The sequence below is a fragment of the Camelus ferus genome, chromosome 4 (genome assembly GCF_009834535.1).
Source record: "Camelus ferus isolate YT-003-E chromosome 4, BCGSAC_Cfer_1.0, whole genome shotgun sequence".
NCBI classification, from domain to species: Eukaryota; Metazoa; Chordata; class Mammalia; order Artiodactyla; family Camelidae; genus Camelus; species Camelus ferus.
The window spans coordinates 54,640,959-54,663,895 of record NC_045699.1 but is presented as its reverse complement, the minus strand read 5'-3'; the positions used below and the strand labels follow the sequence as shown (position 1 = coordinate 54,663,895).

Genomic DNA, 22,937 nt, shown 5'->3' with positions numbered 1-22,937 from the left:
CCTCACCAGACTGGGTTTGTGGCTCGTTTTCGGTTGTGGTCCATCTGCTATCTCCCTCCCTTGCTTCTGCTCAGTTTCCAAAGTTCTGCATCATTGCCAGAAATTCCGTAAGAATAAATCATACAACGTACGCTTTGGTTGCTTGCTACTCTGAACCCTGATCATACAAACCTCAGCATCCACTACAGAAATGTGAACTTGTCCTTTGGCATTGATGTCAGTATGAAACACCAAGGGGAAGGGAACATTTTTAGAGCAGAAGTAGCATGGTACTGAGATCTGGGTCATAGGCGAGGAGCCTTCTTTGCAAGGTTCTGCTTTCTAAGTGCTTTGTCATTACCTTAAGGAATTTCCCAACAACGTCTCCTGGTTTAACTAACCTTAAAGTGTAAAATGGAAAAAAATTCTGTAATCTTAGGTAACTTAAAAATTAAGGGTCGCAAAAGTCTGGCATAGGCAAAAGCCCCTTTCCCTTTCCTTTAGCCCATCCTGACTAATAAAACTAAGCTATTTTCATATATAATAATCTCACTACCGTTGCATTTAGCAATGAAAATATAACGAAAATGTGTAGTGTGAAAAGCATAATGCTTTTTGGATCCTAAATTGAACTGTACTCCTATTAACCTATTACATTCCAAGAATAATATCTCTTCATGGTCTGAATTCCCTTTGGATTAGGGGCTGATACAAATTTACCAGTTGTCACCGGGGAGAACAGTGAAGCAGTTTAATTACGCTAGTGGTTATAGACTAGCTCATGGAAGAGGCATCTTGGTTCTGGATGGTGAAATCTGCTACCCTGCACACATGCCAGGGGATACTGGGTCTCTTGAGCTTATTAAGTGATGATAAAAGTTGTTTGCTGAGGTTGAACATGGTGTTTATAAGCCGGGCACAGCCTCTCCAGCCTTTTCCAGCTTCACTCCCTCACAGTGGGGACGGCTGGCATGGCTCTGGAAGCCAAATATGAAGCAAAGATTCTCTTCACATTTGACAATCCCAGGGGAGTGGTAATAGCTCAGTGGTAGGGCGCGTGCTTAACATGCATGAGGTCCTGGGTTCAATCCCCAGTGCTTCCATTAAAAAAAAAAAAAAATTGACGCTTCCAAATATGAACAGGCTACTAAAGCATAAGCGTGGTGCATTTTTTTCTCCCACCCAGTAGCCATTCTTCTTTTCTCACATACCCTGATTTCCTCATGGAAAAGTATTGCTCCCTACTATGTGAAATCCCAGAGAAACAGAGAAACCAAAGCCTTCATTCTACTAAAGAAGCTGAGGGGTTCCCTGAAGGCTCCTTCCACAGGATCCTACATCTCACGGTCCCAGCCTAGCCATTCTGACCATGTTGACTGGTCCCCCAATGGGACACAACAAAACCTAGACTGGGCCTCCAGAGGAAAAAAAAAAAAAAAAAAAAAGGCTCTTTTTCACTGGATTTAAAGTGCTGGAAGATTAGGTTTGAAAGCGTAGGGGCCAAACCGCCACCACAGTGAAGAGGCTTGTCTGAAAACAGAGCAAGTCAGAGGCCAGAGAACCAAAGGATAAAAGAGAAACTGGGTCCTGGTGACATCACTTGACCTTTTGCGTGAAGTCATGACTAGAGCTACACCTTTCCCTGGAATTGCCAAATTCTCCTTTTCTAGGTCAGTGTGGTTCCTGTCATTTGGGACAGAGTTTAAATGATAGCTGGTTTTCCCCCTACGTGCAAGCATGAGACTGTCCAGAATGAAGGTCGTCACAGCCAGGGCGAGGACCAAGGCCTCTGACCTCTGGGTCACTGTTGGGCGGGGTCTCATCCAACTGTAACTTCAGGCAAATCCCCTCACCTCTCTCTATCTCCTCCCCATCAAAGGAATGTTCCTACCTGCCCTAGAAACTCACGTGGCCGTTGTGGGGGTAGTAATGTGGAAGGAACAGATGTGGAAAGGCATTTGGCTACAACACCGTTCTGTGATGATAGTACTGTATTTGCTTTCTGGGCAACCTGGGAAGCTTTACCAAAAGAAGCAACTCTGGAACGAGGCTTTTTTTTTTTTTTCCTCCTCAAAGGGCATAATTTCTTCCAAAATTGAAGAGTTTACAAGATAAATTGCCTTTTAATTCAGCCATCTTGCAGTTAATTTTTTGCTTCATGTTTAAGTTTTTGGTGCTCAGACCATATTTCTACTAAGAGCTGATAGCTGTTTTCAGGTGGGAATGGTCAAAAGCGGAATATAATTATGTCTGTGGTCTATGACTAATTTAGATAATGTTTAGTAAGTGCTACTTCACAAAACCCTGCCCTCGGCGCAGGATTAAATGGAATTGGTATACTGGTTTGTTTGGGTGGGTGAGGAGATAGGGCTGTTCTACATTGTATGTTTCAGTTATCAGATTTCTCTAGAAAATCGAATGCATTTCTAAATGCGTTTCCAGAGAAAATGACTAAGTGTGAGTAACACCATCATTTCCTGTAAATGGCGAAAGGGTTAAAGATCAAAAGAGAGGAAAAAAACTCAAGTCCTTTGCAATTGTTTCAGAACTGGGTTAGCATAACTGCTACTGTAAAACATGCCATTTTGTTATTAGACAAAGTGTTTACTAGTTTCTGCAATCAAGAAGCGAAATAGAAAAGGATCTGAAGTAAGTAGAGATGAAACCCCCATCTCTCAGGCTCTTGTGTCTCTACAAGGAAATTTTGACCCCAACAAGGTCTGATTATAGCCGCACATCTAAGTCTGTTTTCCAATCTTGTGGCCACGGTCGGGATTTGCCTTCTATTCAGGGAGCAATGAAAAGATAACTGAAGGGTCTCAGGCAGAGGCATGCGGTGCTCAGACGTCCATACTGATAGGTGAATGGATTACAGGGGAGCAAACATCGTAGCAGGGAGGTGAGTTACGAGGGTGTGACATGGTAAGAGATGACGTGGTCTGCACCGGGGCAGTAGCAGTGGGGGTAGAAATGAGGAACCACCAAGTGCTTTACTGGAGTAGAGATCTCCTCGATGAGCAAAACGAAGATGACCTCATATCCAATAAATTACTTGCAGTGATACATTTGAAACTGTTGTTGACTCTTCAATTCCCCTTTGCTGATAAAGATTCTAATGAAGGACTTACCCTGTTTTCCTGGGAGGAGGATCATGAGACAATATGGACCTCACAAACATGTGCCAAGTGGCCAAGATAAACAAAACTAAGGGCCAATATAACAGAAAAATCCAACGGATGATGTGGTTACATCTTGGCTTGTGTCACCTTGACTGTACCCTCAAAGTTGCCAACATCGGGAATAATTTTGAAAGCACTTGTTAGACCATTAAATTACTTCTTTGTCATCAAGTAATTTCTGCATAGTTCTAGGATTAGACTTGCTGGACAACCATGTGCTTCAAATGAACTCTTACTACTTTTATGTCTTAAGGCTCCAACCAAGTAAAATTCTTTAGTGGGATCAGTCTCCTTCCCTTAAAGTTTGCCTGTTTGTAAGAATAATTGTTGGATTATTGATAGAGTGCCACTAAACACTGTGGCGTGCCAATATCCATGTAGGTAAAGAGCAGATCATTGAAAAGACATACTTCCTGGTGGATGGGTGGCTATAAATAAAACAAGTTGTCTTCCGCACAAGAGTTAGGGTCACTTTTAGCTCTAGACCAGTTGTTAATGGCACCAGACAAAGATAATCTACCCACATTTTCTCTCTCTACCTTTTGGAGAGATAAGATTTCCACAGTATGATTAGAGAAATTGGACTCATCTGACTTCTACAGGAAGGGTTTTTATTTCATTCTTTGTCTTTTATCATTTTTCAGAGCATCATATTTATTTACATTAGATGATTTCGTAAAAGCAAATAGATACCTTTATCCCATTTTTGTTTTATAGTTCAGTGGCCCTTAGTATATTCACAAAGTTGTAGAATCACCATTATCTAATTCCAGAATATTTTCAAGACCTCAAAAAGGAACGCCACACCTATTAGTAGTCACTCCCCATCCCCCACCCCCCACCCCACCCCCGGTCCCTGGGAACCACGAACATACTTATTGACCATATGGATTTGCCTATTCTGGACATTCCCAAAAAATGGAGTCATATTAAAAAGTGGCCTTTTCTGTCTGGGTGGCTTCTTCTACTCAACTAGCCTATTTTCAAGGTTCATCTATATTGTGGCATGTATCATAACTTCATTTCATTTTATGGCCAAATAATTTTCCGTTGTGTGGATATCCCACATTTGTCATCCATTCATCAGTTGATGGACATTTGGGTTGTTTCTACATTTAAGCTATTAAGAATAATGCTGCTATGAACAAGTTTTTGTGTGTAAAAATATTATCAATTTCTTGGGTACATATCTAGGAGCAGAATTGCTAGATAATATGGTAACTCTATGCTTCATTTATTGAAGAATTACCAAACTGTTTTTCACAGCTGCTGCTCCATTTTTCATTTATTTCCACCAGCAGTGCATCAGCATTCCAGTTTCTCCACATCCTTACAACACTTGTTTTTGTGCTATTACAGCCATCTTAGTGCGTGTAGAGTAGTAGCTCATTGTGGTTTTAATTTGCATTTCCATAATGATTAATGATGGGGAACATATTTTCATGTGCTTATTGGCCATTTGTCTATCTTCTTTGGAGAAATGTCTATTCAAATCTTTCATCAATATTCTAATGGGTTGTCGTTTTACTCTTTGAGTTGCAAGAATTCTTTACATATTCTAGATCTAATCATCAAAAAGTTCCCCTGCTCCTCTCTGCAACACCCCCCCTCCACCCAGCATCATGACCACTGAGTTGCTTTCTGCCCCTCTCGATTAGTCTTTCCCATTCTAGAACTTTGTATGAATAGATTCATATGAATGGGTTTTTAAAGCATGGAGTCTTTTCTGTCTGGCTTCTTCCACTCTGCATAGTATCTCTGATATTCATCCATGTTATCGTGTGTATAAGGAGTTCATTTCCGTTGCTAAGGAGTATTCCGTTGCTAGGGCTATGTCACTTTTATTAGTTATCAGTAGTAGCAGTTTTCACCTGTTCATGAACATTCAGGTTTAGTTTGGGGCTATTATCAATAAAGTCGCTATGAACGTTCATATGCAAGTCTTTGTGCAGATCTGGGTTTTCATTGGGTAAATACCTAGAAGTGGAAATACTGTACCATATGTTAATGTATGTTTAACTTCATTTAAAAAAAAAAAAAGCAAAACAAAACAAAACCTTTCCAAACTGTTTTCCAAAGTGGTTGTACAATTTTACACTTCCATCAGCCATGTTATGGAAGTTTCTAGTTAATCTACAAACTCACCAACGTTTGGTGATATCAGCCACTTAAATTTTACCAGTCTAGTGGGTGAAAAGTGGCATTTCATTGTGGTTTTAATTTGAATTTCCCTGATGACTCATGATGTTGAGCATCTGTCTGTTTACGTACTTACTGGCCATTTATGTGTCTTTTGAGAAGTGTGTGTTCCAGTTATCACTATGTTTTTACCAGTTGTTCATCTTAGTATTGAGTTGTGAAAGTTCATTATATTCTGGAGATAAGCCCTTTGTTGGATAGATGTATTGAGCATACCTTCTCCCAGTCTGTGATCTGCCTTCTCATCAAAAAAAACAACAACAACAACAAAACCCAGTGTTTTTCCAAGAGCTGAGGTTTTAAATTTTAATGAAGTCAAATTTATTAGCTTTTTATTGTCTAGTTAGTGACTTCTGTGTCCTAAGAAATACCTGCCCCAAAGGTTGCAAAGATGATCTCCAACATCTTCTTCTAGAAGTTGTACGGCTGGTTTTGTTGTAAGAAGTGAGATGAGGGTCATGTTCTTTCCTCCTTCTTCTTCATCTTCTTCTTCTTTTTTTTTTTTTTTTCAGTAATGATATGCACAGGATTCTTGAAGGAGAAGAAAGAATCTGGAAGCAGCAAAGGGGAAATACCCTTACAGTTAGAGTTTGTAAATTAGCATAAGGAATGTTAGATATTTGTCACTGGTGAAACCAGGGGTATTCAAAGATATGTGGATGGGCTGGCTTGAAAACTGGGCTGACACTTCCTCCCCTTCAGGAACAAGGTCTAAGAATTGGTGCACATTTAACGTGACCAGACGACCTCTCTGGGTCTTGATTTTCTTCTCTGTAAAATGGGAAGAATAAAAATCTATCTTCTAGGGGATGTTGAGATGAATGATGTGACACACCCAGTTCCAGGCCCGGCACTGAAGGACTGTTCCACGCTTTTATTTGTTCCTTTGCCTTCCATCTTCTTTACCATAGTATTTTGAGCTCCCAATTTTATACCACTTACCATGTTCTCTTTTGTGTTTCTTCATTGCAACTCTCCTTCTAGACAGTCTTTAAGCTTAACTCATGCGGGAATCCCCTTGGAGATCCCAGGGCAAAACTGATCAAATCTTAGTGTCCCTAATCACCTGAGATGCTGTTTTAAAAATGCCGACTCCAGGGATCTGCCTCAAAAGACTGCGATTCCGTAAGTCTGTCCGGGTGTGGCCCAGAAATCTGCAGTATCATCAAGTAGCTTCAGCGATGCTGAAGGAGGCGATCGAGGGCCATACTTAGAGAAATCTACCATCTGAGAAAAGCTTGCTTCAGAAGCCCTAGGGCTGCATTTTCTTCAAGTCAGACCTGAACAAAGACAGCAAACCTAGTTTTCTGGTTCCCCAGGGAGCCTCAGACTGAACCGACCCGGAAACCTGAAGCAAGCTCATCACCCAGGCTACAAGCCTCTGCTCTTCCAGATGACGTAGGAATACCAATTTTGCCTGTCCAAAATGCATTTCCCCTTTCCTCTGGTAACCCCCTGGATTTTCCTCACTCCTGGTGGAAATGATTGGTTCAAGCAAAGCTGATGCCTCTCCCCTCCCAACCCTCCCCCAATTCAGGTCAGTGAATGGCAGCATCCCAGGCAGTTACTAGAACGGGGAGAGGAGCGCTCTTCCTTCCGGGACACTAAAACGGTAGGGACCTAAGTCTGCAGGAGCCTGGACTAGGTGGAGACACTAGGTGGAGAGCCCACTGAGAATGAAACAATAAGCACGGTGCTCCCAGGACATCTGTGGGCTCTGGAGTTCCCGGGAGTACGCGCTACTAATTCTTTTTTGTTGAAGTCATTTGACTTGGAATTTCTTCTTAAAACTTACGAGTTCTGACTAATGCGCAGAACCAGGCCCTTGCACGACTTTTCCATCACCCTCTCTCCTCTTCTCGCCTCGACCTCTCGGTACAAACAGATCCTCCCTCACCGGGCTGTCCCAGCAATTCCTCCACACCTCACTCTCTTCCCAGAATGTCACCTCCTGGCCACAGCTGAACTGTTAAGGACTAAGTGTCCCATGCCCCTGTGGCAGGGGATCTTCCTCTTCGGGTAGTGCCAGGTCATGCCCACTTTTCTTTCACGCTGTGAGGGGAAAAATTCCTTTGAGATTGATGTTATAGAGCTCACTGTTCTGTACTAATTTCCTGATGACTTAATTCACTTAGGGCTTTGACATCTGTTCTCGGGTCTCCCCTTCCACCTCTGCCATCATTCCAGAAGGATTTCACCATTCCCTTAATAGCCTATAATCCGAGTTCATATGCCACTTACTGCGTACCAGGCATGGTTCTAAGCACTTTATGTATATTTTAGCTCACTCAGCCCTTCCAATAGCATAAGGTATTATTATCCCCATTTTATAGATGAGGAAACTGAGGCACAGGAAGGCCATTTAGGCTTGTCTAGGGTTACCCAGCCACTCAGTGGGAGAGTGGGGATGAGGACAGGGAATCTAATTGCAGAGTCTGGCCTCTTAACACACATGCTAGCCTCCCAGTTCCCTGTTCTCTGTCATCATAACAGCCCCCATATCTACTCTATGTTGGTCCAGGAAGGTGGAGTGGGGTCAGTACCTCCTCTAATTGTGTCACTGGATATTTGGAACTTCCTTGAAGAGGAGATGTCAGAGGGTGGACTGGATGGCCACTGGAGATCTGTACCTCCCCTTCCTACAGCGCAATCATTTATTGTCATCTCCCACATAAAATGTACAACTAACAGAGAGGCGCAGAAGCTGGGATGAAAGTTGGGCTGAAGATACAGCAGCAGCAAAGCCATGTTCTGCTCCTGGTACCCCACGAGGACTCTTCTGTGCCCTACTAGTCCTCATTCTCTATGCAAAAGTTCCTCCTTCAGTCTAGGACTGTCCTTAGAACGTGTCCCTTGTCTACATCCTTACCCACAGCCCTGCGCTCCTCAACATTCCAGAAACGTTGCACAGTAGGTTCAAAACCTCTGGTTTTCTTCATTCCTCTCTGAAAGGGCAGAGAGAAGGAAGCCAGGGGCCCTAGGAAGAAGCCAGGGGCCCTAGGAAGAAGCCAGGGAGGAATGTCACCATCCCAGCCAATCACACCTAGATGCACCGAGAGCTGCTCCATCGGAAAATCATGCTCCACCTTCTTGCCCCAATTCATCCCACTCTTTCCAGGCATCTGGCTCTCATGCCTCTCTCCAGCTAAGCAGCTTCCCCACTTCTACTCCCAGCTACCCACAGGCCCTCCTGGCTTCCTAATGCCAGCTAGAATACGCACCTTTCCCAATCCCCAGTCTTCCAAACCCAGCCTGCAACAGGCAATCCTGTATCAACGCAAATGGCCTGCTTCTCTGTTCCAGGCTCTACCACCTGTAAGAAAAACTCACACACCTGTGTGTACTGGTGCCATTATAAATAAAAAGCCTCCCAGCTCAGCATGCCTCCCCACCCCCACCTCCCCGCCACCTCGACACCAAGCAAGACTAATTAGTACTAACAGCAGCTTTAATGGTAACTATTTTTTGAGCGCTTACCATGTGCCGAGCACTGGCCCCATCAATGTACAGGCACTTTATTTAATCCTCAAAATATCACCACCAGGAGTTAGGGACCATCTTGATGCTCATTTTACAGAAAGGAAAACTGAGGGAACGGGAGTTCACGGTCTGCTCAGGGTCACAACTGCGTCACTCTGGCCACACTGAGAACCCACACCAGCAGTCTGCTCGGAGGAGCCCAGCCAGTCCCTTAAAGTGCTGTGTCACGCTGGAGCAGCAAGTTCACCCGTGAAAGGAGGGTAGAGAAGAGAACCGTCACGGTAAATTCCGGAAAGGAGCGGGTGCACGCAGAGAGAGACTTCCTGGTAATCGTTACTCAGCACTTTGTGGGTTCGCGGGACTGGGGGCGGGAATGTGGCGGGTCTTTTCCAGGAATCCTATATGGCCTCTTCTGGAGCCTGGGCGCGTTCGATTGCGGCGTGGCCGGACCCCGCCCAGGTGCCTGTGGCTCCGGGGGTGGCCAGCCGCCTCCCTGCCTCCGCCCGCCGTGCACAGTGCACACGCACTTTAGGTCCCCGGATGACCCTCCCCAACGGTTCCCTACTCCCAGCTGGGGTGCGGGCTGGCAACGCGGAAAGTTTCGGTCCCAGAGGGCTCCCTGGAGCTCCGCCCCACGCCCTGCCAGCCCCGCCCCAGCCCCGCCCCCTGCCAGACGGGGCCTCCCTGTCTGCTGCTCCGGGAGGCGGAGCCTAGCCCCGGTGCCTTGGCGGGCGCGGGAGGAGCGAGCGGGCGCGCTCCCGACATACGCACGCCGCGCGCGCGAGCGCGCGCCCGCCCCGCCCCGTCCCTCGTAGCTATAAAGGGAAAGCGGGCTGCGCCCTCCGCGAGCTGTGTGAGGTGTCTCGAATCCGCTTCCATCTCTTCCATCGTAAGGTCGCTTGTCAGACTCCAGCAGTCAAAATGGTGAAGCAGATTGAGAGCAAGGTACGTGCTCCTGGGGCAGGCCAGGGCACGGCGTGCAGCCTCCGCAGCTGGGGGAGGCGGTGGGCCGCAGGTGGGCAGGCCGCCCTTCCGCATCCCTAGGGGAAGGGGACGCGGCGGCTCGGCCTGGGGCTGCGAGAAGCCCGGGCCTGGTCACGCCCGAGACGGTGAAGCATGCCCTGGAGGAAGGGAGGAGAGGGACAGGGCGTCCTGGAAGGCGGGGTCCGGGAGCCCAGGACGCGCGGGCTATGCACGAACCCCCCAGTGCGCCGCCGCCACCCCCGGCCTGGGGAGCCCCAACTGGGTGAGGGGATAGAGGGACCAAGCCCTTGGCCCCCATTTGTATCCGGTCACCGACCCGGGCAGGGAGATGAAGGGCTCCTTGGAGAAAGCCCAGGCCTGCTGGCCGCCACTCCCTCCCCGGGGAGAGGCATGATCTACCCGCGCTGGCTGGGGTGAGCTCCCTGGGGAGCGGATCGAGGCGGAGACCCCCGGCTCCTTCCATCACTGCCAGCCCGGCAGCGATGACGCGGGCTGCATCCAAGCAAAGGGGGCGGTTCCGGGGTGGAGGCTCCCCCCCCCCCCCACCTCATGTGCACCGGCCCAAGGGGCCCAGGTGGCCGCTAGGAAGTTAAGTCCTGGCGGCGCCCTCCGGACTCCTCCTGCTGCGCGGGGCGTGTTTCCGGCAGCCGCTGGCTTTGGAATGACTCAATCCCCACGGCTGGGCCCAGGGGCCTCCACTGCCCTACCCATCTTGTGATTCACCCACGACCTATGGGTTTCGCCGAAGCCAGGAGTCCCCCTGGGAGCAGCCGTACCCCGTGGTGCACTTGTCCTCTGAAGAGTGCCCGAGGCAATTGTTGCATTGCGAGAGTTATTACAAGTGTAATACTCTCGTGCTCGAAAAACGCAGAGCCTAAACACAATGTTAGGTGTACTGTAGCCACTCAAGAGGTGGATGTTAAACGCAGAGCCAGAAAAGAGTGGGAGAAAATTGATGTTGCCCAAACAGTGGGAGACCCTTCGAAACCGTTTCCCCTGTGATACACTCCACCCCAGTAAAGCAGGAGTGCCCCGACCTGTTAGGTGCTGGGATTGACTTCGGAAATGGAACGTTCTCCGTTAATGGTCCCTTGTCTTACTGTTACTTTTACTATCAGAAGACATAACACAGCACTGTAGAAAATTTTGGTTGCTCCTGTTTCCTAGTAGTTGACATTTTACTTGTGTTTGCTGAGGGTTTTATTTGTTGTCTAATTTAGCCTGAACACTTTCCGTGTAATTAGAAGCTTTTTCTAATCATTTCAATATCCGAACACATTGCTGGTCACTTAGGCAGTTTTCGATGCTCTCAGTGAATGTCTTTGTTCATAACACTTTGTACAGAGTTCATGCTGTTTCCTCAGGTTAGGGTCTTGTGCAGGTTTGGGTCAAGGGATGTGAACCTTCTAAGGCATGTTAAATGTCTCTAGATGCTCTTTGCACTACCACCTCATCACGCTTCACGCTAACTTCTTCCCTCCAACGCTGGCCAAATCATTTGTAAGAAAAGTTGTCTTGCTCTCATTTGAGTATCGTTGATTGTTAGCGACTCTGAATTTCTGTCCTCCCCACCTATGTTGATTGGCTAGTTGTAGTCTGTGAAAAACCAGTCTGTTAATTGGCTTATCTTTAATCAATTTGATCAATCTTAGTGGGATTCCTGTTGGAATCATGTGTGTGTGTGTGTGTGTGTGTGTGTGTGTGTGTGTATGAGCTTTTACATTAAAATTAGCAACTTATTGGTTGAAAAAAAGAGATCCTTAATGTTAAGTTTTGTTTCACATACTTTTATTCAATAGTACTGAGTAGCAAGTAACAGTCTATAAGGGTTTGGGGGGTGGTCTTCTGTGTCTAGTGACTTCATCAGTAGAACCTGTAAGAACCCATTAAGGGAGTGAGAAGATCTGAGTGGTCTACATTAGTTGTCTCACAATCCATTCACTACAGTAGAAAAGTGATTACTGGAGCACTTCTCAGCCTTTGTCTATTTTAGTTGTCATGGTTACAGCACCCTCCTCCCCTCATCAATGAGGAAATGTAGGAGGGTGATGGGAAATTCATTACTCAGAAAAGGACCACCACCTGGATCAGTTGATCCTCAAAACCATGAACCAGGGTCAATCAGAAATTAAACTAATTTGACTGTTACTTGTAAATATTGAGTACACTTTAGATTTTCATTGTGATGGACTAATGTTGTTGTCAGTGGCCATCCAAGACAACTCTGAGGTATTGGCAGTTTAGAGCCACTGGAATCTGTTTCAGATACAAGTGGGGTAATGAACTGTAGATGTGAGGAAGAAGAAATCAAAAGTTTTCTAAGAATGGTCGCTGCTATTTATTGAACTCCTAACGTTCAAAAAAAACACAGGCACTCTGCTAAAATGCTTTGTAAATCACTCTTACACTTATTGATTGCCTTTGGAATGTGTATGTTTAGGAAAAGGGCTACTAGACTGCTTATTTACCTGCCCCCACCTTGTTTTCAGAATGTTTGTCAGTGATGGGGACCCTTATCTATCCTCACTGGTAGCTTCTGGGAGCTAGAAATTGTGGTTGCTTCTTAGCAGGAGAATCTTGACTCATTTCTGTTTTAGGCAAACTTAAGTATCCGGGGAATAGAATTTGTCTTACATACACCTGGTTCTGTGACTCATGTTCAGTGAAGCCAGCATTACTGCTGAAAGATATTCTAGTTGAAAGTAACCTCACCAGTATTTACTGAGGGCCAGCCTTGTTCACAAAACCATGTATTCATCTGACCAGACGTTGTCATTCCTTATTTTCCAGTCTTGCCTGGATCTTGCAGGAAGGAATGGCTGGTTTGACCTACAAAAATCACATTAGGGAAGGCTTTGAAGGAAATTCATCTGGAAAAATGAGTGATAGTTTGGAAAAATAATTTCTGTGCTTCCTACTCTCTGTGTGTGTGCAGGTCTGTACCTGCACGACTGAGGTTACAGAAGTCATACCATTCTCGGGAACACCATTTGTGAATTGTTTCCCCTGAAAAACATGGAAGTAGAAATTAGAAATCTAAAGAAGTAACGTCAGAAGAATTCACCTTAGTGGTTTTTTTGTGCTTTAATAGTGCTTTACTTTCCTTCTTTCCTGGACCAGATCTGGTCTGATTCTCAGCTTCCAAGGTGGGGGAGGGGGGTGTCAGTTTTTAATTAAACCAATGTGACTGGCGTTTTTCCCCTTGAGGAACACCGATACAGATGTTTGTGTTTTGGGTTTCTCTTTCCGGCCCTGGTTTCGGTCAGCACCAGCTGTCTAAGTGCGATTAAAAATGAGGTTATTGTTAATCATAGAAGGTTAGGTTCCTAGGGTTACAGTAGCAAGACCATTGGTAAATTATTCAGAGAGGTTGGTGGTAAGGGAATTGATCAATTTTGCTGGTGGAATTTTATTCAATACCCATTGCTTATACAAAATAACATCTAAAGAAAATGCCCTTCATAAGGAACTAAAACTGTTTTTCATTTGGTCAACAGTGAGGGCAGAAATCAATGATAGGTAAACAGAATGATCTCAGTTCTGGACTCTCCATTTTAAAAAGTACAAGGAAATAGGCTTAAGGTCAACAGTGGTTAAGTGTAAGGATTTGAAGGAGGTTATTTTCCTTTTTTTTAGCTTTTGGGTAGCCTACCATAGACAGTATTAGCTTAATCAAAAAGTTAGTTTTTAAAAGCCCTTGTGTTTTATATGCAAAATTCTGTGCCTTTGTGAGTTACTCAGTTGACATGACCCTTTATCATTCCACCATTTAGTGAATGTCTACTATATACCTAGACTTGCTGTGGAAATATTTTTAATACCAGTGTCTATTTTTATTTGCCATTTGTTTGCTTAGTATTTTACAAATATTTATGAAGATAAGAACAGTGATACAGCATACATCGTGCTTTCATTTTATCAGGTAACAACACAACACAGCAAGATTTCTTCAAAGTGTGCTTTTTTTTTTTTTTTTTTTTGAGTAAAAAATGAGCCCTGAAAGCAGGAACTCCAGATTGTACCTTGTGTCACATTTGATCAGGTTTTATCAGAGCTGTTGGGAATAAATGTAACTTAAATTAACATGCTTTTCTCGTCCCCTTTCTAGTATGCTTTTCAGGAAGCCTTGAACAGTGCGGGAGATAAGCTGGTGGTAGTCGACTTCTCGGCCACGTGGTGCGGGCCCTGCAAAATGATCAAGCCTTTCTTCCACGTAAGTAGTGACCAGCTTCTGCTTTTGCGAGCCGTTTGTGTTTGGGTCAGCGGTCGCGCAGCTAGGAAAGAAGGACAGGACAGTTAAAGAGGTTTGGCTGGGTGTTGGTGGGTCTTTGGTCTACAGGTAATAGTGTTACAGCTTGATTTAGGGTTGACACATACAGCCCAGTGAAGACACTGGCAGAAGTTAATCTGGCTGTCTTCAGTGGTTTCGCTCTTCTTCAAGTTGAAACCTAGGCCTTATTGGAGGTTCAGGAATCAGAGTGGGTTATACTAGGAAGAATTTGATTCAGAGAGCATGTCCTTTCTGTTTACTTGTCCCTTGTCTTAATATCTGGATCTTCAGTCCCTACTTTTAAGTTTTCATTTAAGAAGCTTGAATGTGTTGACTGCCGTTACCCAGGCTCAGTCTTGGTAAATTTTTTTATTTTGAAATTTTCCAGTCTCTCTCTGAAAAGTATTCCAACGTGGTGTTCCTTGAAGTAGACGTGGATGACTGTCAGGTACGTGGCTGAACTTTGGGATACGGCTGACCTTCCCGCGTTGGCCTTTTCCTCTGAATTGCACAGTGCTTGTGTTCAAAGATAGAACTACAACCCGAGCTTAAAAGTGTATTTCAGAAGAACAGGTGCTTTTGCCAATCGAGCTTCATCTTAGGTAGCAAGAGCTATGCTGTCACATCCTCAGCTAAAATGGCCATCCTCTTTACTAGTCACCTGTCTTTCTAAAAGCCCACACTCAACAGATAAAAACTGAAAAGTCCAAACACCAAGGTGCCAGACAGTTGAGAGGAGAATCTGGGGGGACATTCCAAGGCTGGTTTAACTAAAGTGCTTGTTCGGCACTTCGTGTGCCAGGGACACAGTTCTGTGTGCTGCACACGTATTGACTGATGTAATCCTTGGTCTTACCATGCCCATTTTACAGACTTAAACCCAGAGAGGCTGGCCACGGAGTTACAGTTAGTAGCAGATCCAGGATTTAAATGGGTGTGGGCAGTTCTGCTCAGCCCCAGTGGGGCGGGAGCGGGTTAGGGTGTGAATTGGGAACAAAGGCGCCGGACCCAGGTTCCAGTCCTGGCCAAGTGACCTCTACGTTAGGCTCATTCTCGTCTCCCTTGAGTCTAAGACCAGATCTTCATACTTGCCCACCAATCTTGTAAGTTTGCTTACTCGCTACACAAACATGGCATGCCTACTAAAGGTCCAGAAGGGTCTATACAGAGGGGTGTGTGGCACCACCTGTGAGCACCTCCCAGTACCAGATTGCTGCTTCTCAGCACATTTCTCTACTCGACCCATCCTTATTTCCTGCAGGACAACCTCCTAGTCCTAAGCTTCACATCTTCTCCGGGAGTCCTCCTCCAGCTGCCCCCTTTTACACCAGACTAAGTAAGGTAGTTGCTGGGCTTAGATGAGATTGATCTCTGTCAGTTTCTTGGGGTCTGGGGCCCTCTCTTGTTCACCTTTGTTTCCCCTCCACCTCGCACGCCTACCTGCATGAAGCAGATGTAGAATGAACGAGTCTGTATGGTTGTCAAGTTATTCCGATGTGTCCCAGTAAATAAGAGTAGACCACATGTGTTTGGGTGGGAAAATGCACTCCCTGTTTTAAGCTAATGTATAGGCTAATTTTTTCTATATGGTCACCTTGGCCAGGTGAAAATGGCACCGGGGAGGGACTAGAGAAACTGGTACTGAGCCTTTCTGGGAGGTGAATCAGTTTTTATGTGGAAGCCCTACCATGCTCAGTGCTACACCAAGCCCTTGCCTGCGTTATATCATTTAATCCAGAGAGTAACTGTGAGAACCGTTTTTATTAGCGCCCCCACTGAACAGACAGGGGGACTGCAGCATGGAAGGAAGAGAGGTCGATTGAGGGCGGAGCCCATGGAGTTGACTCCTGAACCAGGACAGCTGCTGTCTACCTTAATCCGAGACCCTTGGGGAGTAGCTGTGCAGAGGTGGCCCCGGCTTCTATGGGACAGCTCCTCCTTGTCTAGCTGGCACTCTCATCGTCACCCTGAAAGTGTCTAAACCTCGGACCTTGAAGTGACCCTCTCACAAATAGGAGTAGGCCTTTCACTTTGAGCAACGTATGGGTCTTTTTTCTCTGAATACCTTTAATGACTGCTATTACACCATCTAAATTGCCTTATTGATCTTTTGCAGCGTTAAAAATTGAACTAATTCCAGAACCCTTTGGTCATCCCATACCCGTAGCAACAGTCTGTCAGCCCCTACTCACCTGGCCACGCAGCAGAATTAGCAAGGCAGGTAATGCAGACCAAAAGCAGTTCCTTATCAAGCGGCGAGTTGTTTTTCCCCGTGGAGTTTATTAATTACATGAGCAGATCTGCTTGCTTTGGATCTCTGTAGGTAAACATCCCCTCAGTTTTGGCTCTAAAAGAATACAGGTGAGGGATAAAAATTATATCATTCTCATTATTTTGAGTATTAGATCATTATCATTAAATAGATGGCATGTTTTTAGAACTCAATTTTTTTAAAGAAAATTTTATACATATAATTCCTGCCCATGAACTGCAGACCCAGGGCACTTAATATTTATAGGGTCTCTGGGGCAGGCAGCATCCAGTTTTAATAGAAGAATCTCTAAACACTTGGGCTGGAAGAGATTCTCTTGGTGTAATAGATTCAAATGGACATATAATATATATACAAAAGTTTTTCTTTTTTAATTCAGAGAAAATTCGAGTTTTGAGAACAGTAGACTGATCTTATTTCCGTAACAGCAGGCTCTGCTTCCAGCTCTACAGGGAATGATACTTATAAATTAAAAGAAACAAAGTAATTTAGGCCCGATAGTTTTGCAACCTTTAAAATGCCATGTGTTTCCATTTTGGTTAGAGGAGCCAAGGATGCATTCAACAGAGGCAGCAAGGGCAGGCTTAAAGTTATTCTGGCTCCATGGAGCGCTAAGCTAGAAACTACCGGAAGGAAATGTAATAAGGTAAAGTGTAGTCGTGGTGTAGACTCACTAATAAAAAGCTGAGATTGGGCAAAACTATAGGATGGAGAACAGATCAGTGGTCGCCAGGCGCTGGGATGGGGAGAGGGTTTGACAACAAAGGAGCTGCTGACGAGGCTTTGGAGAAGGAAGGGAGGAGTCCCGTAAACTGAGGATGGTGGTGTTTATATGACTATAACTTCTGCACTGCCCAAAAAAGTGAATTTTACAAGTTTAGATTGTTTACCCAAAAAGGGGGGAAAAATGGGAAGAGGGGGTGTTGTTAGGGAGTGGCAAGCTTTCTGTTTTTAAATGAGGAAAGTGATTGGATGAAGAATGTTTTTTAAAACCTCAAAAATAACAATTAGGATTTTTAAACTATGTACGCCTTTCAAAGCCCTACAGGAATAGGCAAATTAGTCCCTGGAACAAGTACTAGAAAACAAAAGGGAAAAAAAAAAACATTAACTTGAGGCAGTTGAGATGAAATATTAGTTACAGAACTGCTAAACTTCACTGAGGTCCATAAAAGATTTTACTAGACGGGTAGACTGTGTTCCTGGATGTGGACTCAGTATTATTAAAATGTTAGTACTCTCAAAGTCGTCTCACTTTAACTCAATCTCAATCCAACGTTTTTGGGAAATTGATCATGACATTCTGAAATAATGCAGTATTTTTTTTTTTTTTTTTTACCCTGGAATGAATCTGAGTTGATTCACAAGGACGCGTCTAAGTCTCAAATTAACTAAAAGCCCAGTGGGGAGGGGGAATTCAGTTATGGTACAGAATCCTGTGTCACCTTTAAAAATCACATTCACACCCAGTGAGAGAATTCTTAACGCTCTAGCTCAGAGTTTACCATGTAAAACACTTCACAGCAATTTTAAGACATAAAATACATGAACGTGGTTTAAGAAACACTTAGAATTTTTCTCCAAGTATTGACCCCACTTCTGAGCATTTATCTTGTTTCTAGTTTTTTTTGGGGGGGCGGCTTGTTTTTTAAAGGACCTATTGTAAGTTAAGCAGTTGTACCAACACAGCAATGCCGAGCTCTGGCGCGGTGGGATATGAGGCACCCGGAATCAGAACAGTGATTAGACTATCGTTTCTATTGCTTGGGACCCTCTATTTTCTGCTGAGAAAGCTTTGGGAGTAGCTTTTTCATCTGAAAGTTGTGATCAGCGTCTGGGTCCTGTTGGCTTGCATGCCTTCCCGGGTGATGCAGCTCAGCTGCACCCCCGTAAGTGGCGACGATTAAAAGTAGGGAGGGTTAGCTCACCCTTTCCAGACCACTTCCACTTTCCTGCCCTTCCCCTGTGGGTATAAAAACAAAACCAACACCCACCTCTGAGGCCCCTGCCGACTGCTTGTATGAAAGATAGTATCCATCTGGCTGCTTGCAAGTACCAGGAAGAGAGGAAGGGACCACGGTAAACAGCTGCTCTCCTCAGTGCTGAGGGGGTCCAGGCCAGTGTTCCCAAATACTCCAGTTCAGGAGGTATCTGTTGGTGGGTAAGCAATTCAGAGGTTTTTTTAAAGCCTTACATGAGCCAAGCCTAATGTCTGGACCAGCTTCAGCCCCCTGGACAACCAGTTTCAACCTTTTAGCTAAACCAGTCCCTCTACCCTTCTAACTCATCATCTTCTGGTTTCCTGATTACTCATCCACAATTCGTCCAGAACATGATGTGTGCAGCTCGTAGTTACCTGTCAGCTCTCCACCCCATCGTCCATCTCGATGCTCACACTACAGGGGAGTCACTGCAGTTATAAATTGGTACAACTCAAATTTTATGATCTTCATTTTGATGGTCTTGTCACATGTTCTTATCTTGGTAGTTTCCTTCCTGGTAACTGTTGCTTTCAGTGAGTACTCAGTGCCCGGAACAACATAGCAGGCATTCCGTGTATACTAGCCATTTTTATTCCAGCCATTACTGCCCCACGCCTCCTCTTACCAGCATTTACAGAAAACGTCAGTGTTATCAGGAAAGAGCTCGTCAACAGTAGTGTCCTCCTCCCTTCCTGCCCGAGCTGGCGGCAGCACACACGCAGACTCATAAAGATGTAAAACCACACTTGCAGTCTCAGAGGCGGGGGGTGAAGTGAGGCTGGCGTGCTCCCATTTACTGGTGGCTCATCCTCGGGACCGCTTGGGTTCCTGTGGCCCCCACTTCCCAGTCCCAGCCTGGAAGCCCCCATGGTGTTTCAAGCTGACCTTCCTTTCCTGGGAAAGTTCTTTGGTTTCTGTGATCTGACTCTCGGGGTTTCTGCCTCCTTGTTTGCTGTCCTTTGCAGCTTTTACTGCTAACGTGCTGCTTGCTTCTGCATTTCTTTCCTGACCCTCTTGAGTGGCAGGCTGATGGGTTCAATCCCTGATGGACCTGTTCAGCTGAAATTCTTGTCCAAACCAAACCACTGTCGTGGCATTCCGCCCCCCACCCCCCGCCCCGCCCCGCCAGCTAGTGTGAGCGAAGTGTTGGGAGTGAGGTGTTCTGAAACAAAAGCAGAAAAAGCAGCGTTGGAGCTGTCCCTATGGATGACCATGACTTTGTTATTCTTGAACAACTCCTTTACAAATAAGTTGACGTTCCTCTCACTAACACTAAACTTTAGCCTTTTTGACCATCATCTCTGTCCCTACCCCACTCCAGTAAAATACCTGATTAAACAGTTTGAGCTGCTGTCTCATGTCTGGTGCTAGCCTCTCTCAAAGAGGGGAGTACATAGTAATAATTTTAATTAGTATAACCAATTTGGCTTTTGTGCTGCCATTGTATTCATTTTATCATTCTTTACATATTTAAAAAAGAAAAGTCCTAATGCTGAGTTGTGGGTGTGGAACAGGAAAAAGAATCTGGTTTTAGCCATGTCTGTCAAAGCTCAGCACTCATGGTCCTGTTTTTACCCTCTCCCTCTCTATCCCCCTTTCCCCCAGGACGTTGCTTCAGAGTGTGAAGTTAAATGCATGCCAACCTTCCAGTTTTTTAAAAAGGGACAAAAGGTAGGTACATCTGACCTTGAGAAAAAACAACTGGGCAACAGGAAAACATGGTGTATAAATGAAGAACCCGAGATGACTTCTCCCTTCACACTGGGGAGCATGTCCCCATTTTCTTCTTTGAGAAAATTTAAATATGTCATTCTTCATTGATTAAGTCCATAATGTGACGTCTCATTGATAAGTGATCTGGTTAAAACTAGCACTAAATCCCTGTGATTGGTGCTTCATCTTTATATCAGAGTGCATTCATCTTTAAGAGGTATTTGTGTAAAAAATTATATTTGAGTTTTGACTTTTGAGGGTCTTTTCCTTAGATTTTGTTTTTAACTTAAAAGAACTGGGTGTTATCCATGGGTATTAATTTTAAAATATGTCCTCTCCCCACCCCGGTGATCATCTCTGATACACAAAATAGGGGTGCAATACTACATCTAATGGCAATTCAATATTCTTCCCGCAGGTGGGCGAATTTTCTGGCGCTAATAAGGAAAAACTTGAAGCCACCATTAATGAATTAATCTAATCATGTTTTCTGAAGACATGACCAGCCATTGGCTATTTAAAACTTGTAGTTTTTTTTATTATTATTTACAAAAAGGAAAAATCAAGTATGAAAACTATATGCCCGACTGCCATCTGATAAGTGACAATAAAATATTAACTGTACCCTTTTTAAAACTGTCTGGTGTCTGAATAGTTTTCAAAATAAATGAAAAGTGGCCATTTGATGATATTTAATGTCTTAGTTATTTTCATATATTCTTGATCTCTTTTTAGGAACTTTGTAGACCACTGATTCCTTGAAGAGTTTTAGTGTATTTCTGGAAAAACCTTGGGCGATGCACAGATAAGAGAGTAGTATGTTAAAATTCTGTGGGTTTTTTTTTTTTTTAATCCTTATGAACAGAAAATAGTATTCTTTGTTCTAGTGTGCAAATCTCCCATGCTCTCTTTGAGATTCCTGTCCCAAAGGTTATACTGAGCTGCCAATTCTGCTAACGACTCTTGTTCTATCAATTAGGGATTCTTCATAGGCGGCGCACGAGGGAGCTCCTGCAATCATTACTGTGGGAATTTTGATTCTCTCGAAGTATCTGAGAAATTGGTTTTATAGGCCAGACAGAAGTTCCAACCCAAGTGGTCAAGAGTGTGGGTGTTACTGTTTATTTCATTCAGAGAACATTGTGTTCTAGACACAGCAGAGGGCTGGAAGAAATTTTTTTAATTTGTATAATAATGTCATACAGTTAATCATACACCCCTCACCATTCTTATTTAATCTTTGCAACTATCCTATGAAGTAGGTACTGTAAAACCCAGTTCCCAGCAAGGAAACAGGCAAAGAGGTTAGTAACTTCCCGGGTCAAACTAGTCAGTGGAGGATCTGAGATTCAAACCAAGGGGGTCTGGAGTCTGAGTATGTGTTCTCAGCTGCTACACTGCCTCTCAGTGTAACTATCTGAATAAACTAGCAAAGTGATAGATAAGGAAAGAAACACTAAGAACCTAAGATCGGGATGCTGATAACGTCTCAGTACTATTGAATGCCTGTTACATGCCAGGCACTGTGCTAGGCTAGGGGTACAGCTAGATGACATCCTTCTCATACAGCTTATTCTGAAAAGGGAGGCAAACTAATGAATGATCGGTATATCCTATGAGGCCAAAACAAAAGTGGGCGCAGTAATTGAGAATAATAGGGCTAGCTGCTTGGGGTGGAGCAATTCTGTGAGGTGACTGAGACCTGATGGTGAAAAAGACCAACCAGAGAGCCAGGGACTCTGCTTTCTAGCAGAGAGAACAGCATGCACCAGAGCCCTGAATCAAAAAAGAACTTGGTACATTATAGATCCATCAGGGGAGCGTGAAATATAGCCAGGTAGAGTGGCAGGAACCAGTCATCCAAGGCCTGCCTTGTTCTAGGTGCAAAGGGAAGCCCTTGAAAGGCTAGCTAGAAGTGACGTGCTTAGATACTAAGAGTTCCCTTTGGCAGCTGAACGAAAACTGGGTTGGAGAGGGAGGCTAAGGACTGGAACACCAGTTAGGCTTTGGCATTTTCCTAGCCCAGAGACGATGACGGCTGGGATTGGGGGGTGGCAGGTGGGGGAGAGGGGACAAAGTACAGACTAGGTAACACCCAAGGAAAGACAATCCAAGGGCTTCTGGGAGTACAAAGGATTCTAGAGTGAGTACCCAGTTTTTGGCTTGAGCAGCTAAGTTGGGGTGCCAGATAGTAAAATAAGGTGGGTCAGGTTCTCTCTGGATGTGTAAAGACATGCTCTGGTGGTATACATTGACGCTGAATGATGTCATGCAGACTGCTGGGGACTAGTCTGGACTGGAATAGGAATCTGAAGGATGTTGTAATATAGATGGCTCTTGAGAACAGATGTGTGAAATCACCCAGGAAGAGAATCCAGAGTGAAGAGGGCTCCAAACAGCCTCATGACCTCCCAGCGTTTAGAGACCAAGTAGAGTGAGGACCAACAGGGGACACGTAAAGGAAGCCAGAGGGGAAGGAGGACAACCAGAAGATGGTTTTATCCCAAAAGCAAAAAGAACATTTCAAAAAGAAAAGTGCCAACTCTCAAATGCTGTTGAGAGACTAAGATGACAGGGAAACAAAGTGACAGCAGTGATTGTGGCAGAACTCTTATGGAAGGATAGAGATGGAAGCCAGGCTGTTTAGGAATGAAGAGTGAGTGATCAGAAAAGACCTAGAGATCACACTGGTCCTATCCATCCTAAGGGAAGTAACGTTTGTGAAGGAAAATGTCCAATTGTTGCAGCATTGTTTATAACACCACAAAACGATCTCCATCAATACAGATATGATTAAATCCCACATGATAAATCCTTTCTAGGTAATATAGAATAAGGAGCTATTAATACAGAAATAGGAAAATTTCAAAGTCACTGAG

General features: G+C 44.6%; 1 protein-coding gene and 2 long non-coding RNA genes across 4 annotated transcripts; 1 reads left to right on the top strand and 2 right to left on the bottom strand.

Annotated features, from left to right (window-relative positions):
• Positions 1–5,636: 5,636 nt before the first annotated feature.
• Positions 5,637–9,488, bottom strand: LOC116663224. 2 transcript variants are annotated; one of them, XR_004319402.1, is made up of 3 exons: positions 8,835–9,488; positions 8,227–8,670; positions 5,637–7,409 (listed from the first exon to the last, which is right to left on the bottom strand). It is a non-coding gene; the product is annotated as an uncharacterized LOC116663224 (long non-coding RNA). The 2 variants fall into 2 exon arrangements; XR_004319401.1 differs by lacking the exon at positions 8,227–8,670 and having other exon boundaries at positions 5,637–5,908; positions 8,835–9,480.
• A 136-nt stretch (positions 9,489–9,624) lies between these two features.
• TXN (thioredoxin) lies at positions 9,625–20,749 on the top strand. The gene is made up of 5 exons (XM_032478156.1): positions 9,625–9,782; positions 13,930–14,034; positions 14,480–14,539; positions 19,951–20,016; positions 20,477–20,749. Exons 1-5 carry the CDS (start codon positions 9,759–9,761, stop codon positions 20,537–20,539), a joined length of 318 nt encoding a protein of 105 aa, XP_032334047.1. The 5' UTR covers positions 9,625–9,758; the 3' UTR covers positions 20,540–20,749.
• On the bottom strand, positions 13,782–16,422 carry LOC116663225. The gene is made up of 2 exons (XR_004319403.1): positions 16,284–16,422; positions 13,782–14,095 (listed from the first exon to the last, which is right to left on the bottom strand). It is a non-coding gene; the product is annotated as an uncharacterized LOC116663225 (long non-coding RNA).
• Positions 20,750–22,937: the final 2,188 nt, after the last annotated feature.